The following is a 9,186-nucleotide window of genomic DNA, read 5'->3' on the forward strand; positions in this document are numbered from 1 at the left end:
TTATTTTTCCATTCAATTTCATGCAAAAATAATGGATTTCTTTTTATTATACCTAATATATAAAGTGAGAGGAAAACAAAATGTAAAAGTCATGTAAAAAGAAGTCTATAAGTCTTACTTTGAACATTTTCGTTCAGTTTTTCAAAGTAAACGTTTCTTCATCACATAAGAAAGAGGAGAAGAAATGAAATACAACAAAGATTAAATACAAAAAAGATTAAATAAATCAGTTTTTTAAATTCTTTAAATTTCCTAATAAAAAATTCTTTAAATTTTTTAAAAGACTAAAAACATTATGACCAATTTTAACGTACAATGTAACAAAAAAATTTGTTCATAAAATTCTGTGTTATCAAATCAGTATATTTATAAAAAAAAAAACATAAATGGTGGACATAGAAACTTTCTAAAAACATTTTCGTCAATTATTTTAAAATATTTAATATTTCTTCTATGAAATACTTCGAAAATATTTCATAAATATTACAGTACAAAATATTTATGAATATTTCCTATCGATATAAATAATGAATATTCTTCTTTTATTTCTCAGGCTCTACGTCTGAATAAAACTGCACTGGGCGAGACAGCACCCGGAAAAGTAGTTAATCTAGTGGCCAATGATGTCAGTCGATTCGATTTCGTCTCCTTCCTTATTCATTTTATGTGGTCGGCACCTCTCTCTGCTCTGATCGTGGCTTATATTCTTTATCAGCAGGTCGGCTATGCTGGCCTCATCGGCATCGCTGCAGTCTTTGTAGTCGTACCGATCCAATGTGAGTTTCGCGTCATCAATAAATTTATATAAAAGCTCTATTTTTAAATCATTATTAATTGTAAATAAGAAGAAGCACCAACTATGGTCAAAGTTAGAAGGAGGAATAATTAATTTTATACGTAAGTTTATTCCAAATACATTTTACTTCAGATGACTGCGTGCCGATTATTTTCGAAACACAATCAAACTGAATAATCCCATAAATTAAATACGATCGTCGATTTAAAGAACCTTTAAAACTCTATTTTTTTTAATTTATGGAAAATAAATGTAAAATATTGCCTTGTAAATCCGGATAGACTTTTTATGTCATTTTGCAAGCTATTTTGTCACAAGTGTTCACCAGTTCTTACTCTTGGGATTTTAGCTTATACTGGCAAGTTGTCCTCAAAGTTTCGTCTCCAGACTGCCATCAAGACCGACGAACGGGTCCGGTTGATGGACGAAATCATTTCCGGGGTGCAGGTGATCAAAATGTACGCGTGGGAGAAGCCATTCTGCGCTATGGTGGAGTTGGCGCGTAAGCTTGAACTTCGAGTGGTCACCAAGAGCTCGTACATTCGCGGCATTTATATGACCTTCAATCTCTTCACAACTCGTATGGCGCTTTACTGCACCCTCGTCGCCATGCTGATGCTCGGCGACAATCTGACTGCCGATAAGGTCTTCGTCATTTCGTCCTATTTCAACATTCTTGCACACACTATGACTGGCATGTTCGTGCGCGGCTTCGCTGAGTTGGCTGAGTGTATGGTAGCTATACGTAGGCTCCAGAGTTTCCTTATGTTCGACGAGTTCCAGGGCAGCAACGTTGTTGACTCTGCCAGCTACGCTAATTCAGATTTCAAGCGGTTCTCCAAACCGGATTTGCCCTACATTGACGACGATGATGTGGATTCACATGGAGATTTGGATGAGAATAACGACCGCAGAAAACAAAATGGTTTATTGATTGTTGCCAGCGATTTGTTGAAAAACAATCCTAATTTTGTTGGAGGTAAAGAATTTCAGAAAAGCATATAATTTATACTTTATACAAATATAACATATATAACATATATAAAAATATTCAAAGGATACTTCAAATCTGACATACTTTAGAAGCTAAAAAAAAAATAGAATTATTTATTTTAATAAAATAATATTTTTAAGATATTAAATAAAGTTACAAATTTTTACGACAATCTCTTTTAAAGGTTTTTCTGGAGATATGTATTTTCTAAAATTTTTTAAAAATCTTATGAGACTTATTGTATTGCTTGAATATTTCCAGCATTCTTTTAACATATTAATGTCTAACATATTAATGTATCAAATTTGAAATAAAATTATTATTATTTAGAAAATAAACAATCCATATACAATATGAATAACTGGGCCATCAATATGATCAACGTTACTGCCAAGTGGGAGGAGAAACAATCAGAGAACACTCTGGAGAATCTAAATCTGGAAATAGAAAAGGGCAAGTTGTACGCGGTGATCGGCATGGTGGGTAGTGGCAAGAGTTCTTTCCTGTCCGCGATTCTTGGAGAGATCAGTTTGACGGAAGGTCAAGTGAAGGTCAACGGCAGCGTCAGCTACGCCAGTCAGGAGGCTTGGGTTTTCGGTGCTACCGTCCGACAGAACATACTCTTCGGACAGTCCTACGAGCGCCAACGGTACCAGAAGGTGATCAAGGCTTGTGCCTTGGTACGCGACTTTAAACAGTTTCCGCAGGGCGACCAGACTGTTGTAGGTGAACGAGGTACCTCGCTATCCGGTGGTCAAAAAGCTAGGATCAATTTGGCCAGAACTCTGTATAGACAGTCGGACATTTACTTACTGGATGATCCTTTGAGTGCGGTGTGTGATTATCAAACAAGTTAATAATTTATTCTTTTAGGCGTAATGTATTGTATCATTATATTATAAGCTTCACTGTATGTGAAAAATAACATATTTTACTGGAATCAAATAATTTTATATTTTCTGTATAATTAGTGTGAGATCTTTCTCTTTTTTGATGAACGATAATTCCTCTATAAGACATAGTATTCCTAGAATGTTATATGAATATTGTAAAAGATAAAATAATATTCATACCACTTTCTAATATTGTGTGTTTATGGATGGTGGTAAGGATTTTGATTAAATTCTGATGAAAGACTCTGTTTGAAATTCCAGGTTGACGCACACGTTAGCAAGCACCTGTTTCAAGAATGCATTCAGAGATACCTTGCCGGAAAAACAAGAATCTTGGCGACGCATCAAATGCAATATATAAAGGAAGTGGACGCCATTATATTATTCGAGCAGGGAAAAATGAAGTACTTTTCGCATTATCAGGATTTATTAGAGAATCAACCCGAATATAGAGTACTCCTGGCAGCAGAGAATGAAGCGATTGACGATTCATCTTTAGAAAAAAATATAAACATACGACGACAGTTTTCTTCTTCGAGTAACAGAGTAAGTGCTGCAAATATGTACAAAATTATGAAGAAGAGAGAAAAAAAGAGAGAGAGGAGTTTGAGAAAATATAATTTTTATTTTTTTTATATTATTTTTATATTGCTTTAATGGTTTGGAATTGAATCTTTATAGTAATAAATAATATCTGAATAAAAAGAAATGCACACTAATATTACTGAGGATAAAATTTCTTCAATAGAGTCGAACTCCGGAAGCCAATAGCGGCGGCACTGATGACGAGGAGGAAGACGAAGATCCTGAAAAATTGAACGACGGTCTTGAGGGAACATCACGTGGCATGGTTAAGGGTCCTATATTTATCAAGTTCTTCCAAACTGGTGTCAATTTGTACATTGCTTTTATCGTTCTGTTTCTGTTCATCATTACACAATTTATTGTCAGTCTCAATGACTACTTTGTGCCTTTCTTGTAAGTATTTATGTTACCGAAAAACTGTTTAATTGATTAAGGAATCGTTTACTGTATAAACAATTATTTATTACATGTATTTTTTAGGTAGATTGAAGTATTTAAAAACAATTCACGACAATATTTTTAAAATGTTTCTATGCCGGTCGGATCATGTCGAAAAATATTTGCAAAAATATTTTTAAAAGATTTGCATGCAAATGTATTCAATAATACATTGTAAAATTTCTTAAGAATATTTTACTTGAATATGTTACTTGAAAAATAACTTCCAGAAATTATCAGGTTCTAGAATTAATTTTTATGTAGAACTAAAGCTCACAAAGATATAGAAGTAAAAATATTCGCATATTTAATAGATGAAACAAAGGCGTATGAATCATATTTTTTGCCACTAGTTATTTCATTCAATAATATAATTTTTCTTCTCGATTAAACTCCTTTAGAGCCAATTTTGTGGAAACGCGAAATTACGAAGCCAAGCATTTTATTCTGAATCAAACGGAAGACGTTTTCGTAAACACGACGAACATACATGAACTCAGTGCTATCGAGGATGAATCAGTGATGAATTATGTCTACATCTACACTGGCATTGTGCTAACTATCTTCTTTCTCGGAATCACCAGATCGCTAGTCTTTTACAAGACGTGTATGACGTGCAGTCAGCGCCTACACGATATGATGTTTAGTGCGTTAATTCGTACAGGAATGCGATTTTTTGATACTAATCCAAGCGGCAGGATTCTGAATCGATTCTCTAAAGACATTGGCGCGATCGATGAATTATTACCTAAAGCGATCTTGGATGCCGGTCAGATGTGCATGTTGATGTTCGGATCGCTGGTAATGACCTGCGTGGTCAATCCTATCTTCTTGGTGCCTGTCGTGATTATCAGTGGGATATTTTATTGGATCCGCAAGGTTTACCTCAAGACCAGCAAGAACATTAAACGATTGGAGGGAATAAGTATGTCTGCCTTTCTTATTTTAATCCTCAACATTTACCAAATGTTAGTTATATACAGAATATCACCGAACTTTCCGAACAAACTTTAACGATATGTTCTATGAGTTAAAATGAGAAAAAAAGTTGTATAAATATAAGTTCTAAAATGCTTTTAAAAAGTTACAGGAAAAATGAAGTGTATAAGAAACAATTTTTCAATAAGTTTGCATTTCAAAGTGCCCATGTTAATATAAGCTTGACATCAATATAATTTTTGAATTTATTACCTTTTTGCGAGGAAATCTTCATATGCCTGTATATATATATACATGTTACTAAATTCATGAAAAATTCATTTTATTTTCGTACATTTTTCTATTTTTGATTTTCTTATTTATTCTTTCATTTTCTCAATTATAATATTTTTACCTCCCCCCATTAACTTTCTTAAATAACAATATTTCTCCTTATTATTTGAGATTTTTAGTTATTTTTTTATTATTTTTATTAAAGCAAATGTATGGTGCTTTTCTTTAACATAAAGATGTATTTCTTGAAAACATGATTCTTTTGTGTTTCAGCACGCTCGCCGGTATTCACTCATTTGAACGCCACGTTGAATGGTTTGACGACCATCAGAGCATATTGCGCTCAGGACATACTGAAACGTGAATTCGACAAGTTGCAAGATGTACACACATCTACCGCTTACATGTATGTCGTGACTAGCACAGCATTTGGATTCACTCTGGATGTATTCTGTTTTTTCTTCACTTCATTCGTCACTTTTAGCTTTTTGTTACTCAATCAATGTAAGCATCACTTCTCCCAATTTTTGTCGAATAGTTTTAAATATAAATATAAAAAATAATACAAAATATTTTTTATGAAAAATATATTAATTTATTAAGAATCACATAGCATATAAATAAGTGCAACATGAAAGTTTCATTTAAAACAGAATTATTTTAAAAAATTTTCTAAATTAATACTAGAATTACTAAATACTTCAATTATTTAAAAATTGAAAAATATAAACCTAAACCGTATAAAAAAATTTATACTTTATAAAAAATGTAATAATTTATTAATACATTTAGACAAGAAAATTTAAAAAGAATTTTACTTGACAAAACACACAAACATTATTATTCTTTCTAAAATGTTTTATAAATTAATATTTATATTAATAAATAATTTAGCATATTTTAGAGGAAAACAAGATTTTAGAGGAAAATTTATTTATTATAAAAATTATATTTCTTTTATAAAAACATTTATTTTGTAAAATAAGAATTTATTTAAAAAAAAAGTTAATTAATGAAAAAATATTTAGATTAGATATATATTTTAATAATATAAAAAAATGAATCAACGAAGTTAAATGAGATGTTATATATTGGGTACATTTTTCAGCATTTTCCGGTGGTGAAGTCGGTTTGGCCATCACACAGATAATGGCAATGACCGGAATGATTCAATGGGGGATGCGACAGAGCGCGGAGGTAGCAAATCAGATGATGGCAGTAGAACGTGTACTCGAATACATTCAACTTCCGGCAGAATCGAATCTAAGAAACTGGAGAGCGTATGTGAAGAAAAAGGACAAGTATGTAGTGCTATCGTCCAATGTTCCCGAAACTTGGCCCGACCAGGGTTGCGTCAAGTTCATGAATGTCTATATGCGTTACTCTGACGAAGACCCACCCGCTCTTAAGGACCTAAACATAGTGATTTATCCTGGAGAGAAGGTATGAAAATTTTGCGCAAAAAATTTTATAGAAACAAATGAGAAAAAAGAGAGTGGAAAATTTTATTTTAAAAGAGAATCTTATAGGAGAATCTTAAATTTTACAGGATTCTCTGGAGATATTTGAAAAAGTGCTGTGATTTTTTTTAAGATAAATTTTATTAAACATTAAAAAATTATATAAAAAAGGATTGATAGAAAATATATAAAGCTTAAACTTTTTAAATTTTATTTAATTTTATTTAATTTATTTGGAGTTTTATCATATATGTACAAAGAGAATGATGTAAAAAAAGAAAATTATATATAAACAAAGTGTCTTAAGATCGCAAATATGAATACAAAATTGAGTAACTAAAGCACAACGATCTAAGCTGAAAATTACATTCGTTAATATGAAGATGTTTGTGAAAAATAATTTAAATGTTTTAAAAATAATAAAATTATTATACACAGATTGGTATCGTGGGAAGAACAGGCGCCGGAAAATCGTCACTGATATCAGCATTGTTCCGATTGGCAAAAGTGGAGGGAATCATCGAGATTGATGGCGTGGACACGGGTTTGATAGCCTTGGAGGACTTGCGACGCAAAATATCCATCATCCCTCAGGATCCCGTTTTGTTCTCAGGTACTCTGAGGCGTAATTTAGATCCTTTCGACGAATTTCCCGACACGGATTTATGGGAGGCACTTGAAGAGGTTCGAATGATTCCTAATTTAAAAATAGATCTGTGCTTAATCGTAACGCTCAAAGGTTTCGACATTTTAACTCCAAAGATCATCTTGAAATCCTAAATTCTAAAGATTGGAAAATTCTGAGTCTCAAAATGATGAACTCTCATTAATTTTTAAGTCACATTATGGTTCTATAATTATTAAATAATTATGAACTTTTTATATTATCTTATAATTCCGTTTAACGTATTTCAGGTTGAGCTAAAAGAAACGGTTGTTACTATCGGAAATGGCTTGGAAAGTCGCGTGTTTGACAGAGGAAGCAATTATAGCGTTGGACAGAGACAGTTGGTATGCTTAGCGAGAGCTATCCTGAGAAACAATCGTATATTGATGCTGGATGAGGCGACTGCGAACGTAGATCCACATACCGACGCGTTAATTCAAAGGACTATTAGGAAAAAATTCGCGACATGTACTATGCTCACAGTGGCACATCGACTAAATACTATAATGGACAGCGACAAGGTTTTGGTGATGGATAAGGGTTGTATGGTTGTAAGTATAGTTTTTTGTTAATTTCTTCAATTTTTACGATAATTTGGAAGCTTGCTTGGATCCTCCAAGTATCAAATCTTCAAATTTTAAGATCCGAGCGTTTGAGAATAATATTTTGGAGTTTAAAGAAGCCTTTATTTAAAAACATCTTTATATTATTTTCTTTTTATTTTCTGTTATCAACTTGAAAATATTTTATTCAAAAAATGAACAAATTTATTGATCCCAGTAAATGGTTAAAAAATTTTTAATATAATTTGCCAAAATTTCTGTATAAATATTATAATTTTTTTAGAAAAATTTTTAGATTTTTTTTTATACGAATTAGAATAATTTTACGAGAAAAAAAAGTTAAAAAAATACTCATCTCTTTTTTAAAATTCTTTATATGTATAAATCTTAAAATAGTCTAATAATATTCTATAATTTCCGAAGAAAATTTATAAAATATAAAACAGTTTAAAATAAAAATTGTTAAAAAAAAATTTGCATAAATTAAAAATATGAAAAATTCTTAAAAATGCTGTTAAAATTTTTTAAAAAATGTTAATTATTATTTTTAACTCATCACGTATAGATGCAGAATTGCGATTTACATTTAATAATATCAACATAATTACGATAATTTAATTATTAAATCGTAATTCTGTCTATTGTTTTGTAGGAATACGATCATCCTCACATATTACTGAAAAACAGTTATAATCAGTTTAGTTCGTTAGTAAAAGAGACTGGTCCAGATATGTTCGATCAACTAGTCAAGGTGGCGAAGCAGGCCTATGTAGACAAGTATGGAGAAATGTGATGTGAAGTGTAGATGAATTTTGATATATTCTTTTGTTAGCTAAATTTTTCAAAATGGAAGCGGATTACTTAATGTGCCTAGTATACTTATGACATAGACGATATATAGAAGGGCGCATGTAGATAAATGTTTGTACATTTCTATAAGAGGGCATATTGTATATCTTTCTTCGCGATGTCATGATATTTTCGTTAAGTATCATAATGTTGTGATGCAGAGCGTGGCATGCGTCTATAAAATTATATTTTTGTATCATTTTTAATAAGATTACAGGGAAAGCATTCTCTTGCCGTAATATCTAGTGCAAGTTTCTGCCATGAATTAAATTTCGTAACATTGTTATATATTTTTCTACTCTACTATTACAAAAATTACGAATATACTTCATTCTTGTGATAAAGCGAATACATACTTCATCAATCAAGAACTGAGCCAGTGAGATGTAGCGTAATTTAGCATAAACATGAAATTGTAAGATAATATTCACGCACACATAGTAACTTGCTGTGATCTCTACCAATATCCATCATATACGTGCTTCCAGCCGCAAAAGAGCTTATAAGAACCATAGATGATTTTGGAGAAATTAAAATTGCGATACAATTTTTATTGAGTAAATTTTATAAAAAATAAATTAAATTATATATGAATCTGAGAGAAGTGAAATATATATAACGTCAATTCATATTTTTTTATTTAATAATTTAATTATTTAATAAATTATATATATATATATATATATATATACATATATTAATTATATATATATTATAATATATATATAT

The 9,186-nt window shown here is 31.0% G+C and overlaps 1 protein-coding gene across 1 annotated transcript in view; it reads left to right on the forward strand.

The window, feature by feature from the left end:
• Positions 1–8,401, forward strand: part of LOC105621675 (probable multidrug resistance-associated protein lethal(2)03659) — a 12,530-nt gene extending 4,129 nt beyond the window's left edge. Inside the window, exons 5-15 of the mRNA XM_012203143.1 lie at positions 554–776; positions 1,146–1,775; positions 2,121–2,623; positions 2,945–3,229; positions 3,432–3,661; positions 4,108–4,631; positions 5,192–5,422; positions 6,027–6,361; positions 6,817–7,062; positions 7,294–7,596; positions 8,261–8,401. Coding sequence (XP_012058533.1) covers positions 554–776; positions 1,146–1,775; positions 2,121–2,623; positions 2,945–3,229; positions 3,432–3,661; positions 4,108–4,631; positions 5,192–5,422; positions 6,027–6,361; positions 6,817–7,062; positions 7,294–7,596; positions 8,261–8,401 — 3,651 coding nt within the window. The remainder of the gene's footprint in view (positions 1–553; positions 777–1,145; positions 1,776–2,120; positions 2,624–2,944; positions 3,230–3,431; positions 3,662–4,107; positions 4,632–5,191; positions 5,423–6,026; positions 6,362–6,816; positions 7,063–7,293; positions 7,597–8,260) is intronic.
• The last annotated feature ends 785 nt before the right edge of the window (positions 8,402–9,186 follow it).

This window comes from Atta cephalotes (assembly GCF_000143395.1).
Source record: "Atta cephalotes unplaced genomic scaffold scaffold00035, whole genome shotgun sequence".
NCBI classification, from domain to species: Eukaryota; Metazoa; Arthropoda; class Insecta; order Hymenoptera; family Formicidae; genus Atta; species Atta cephalotes.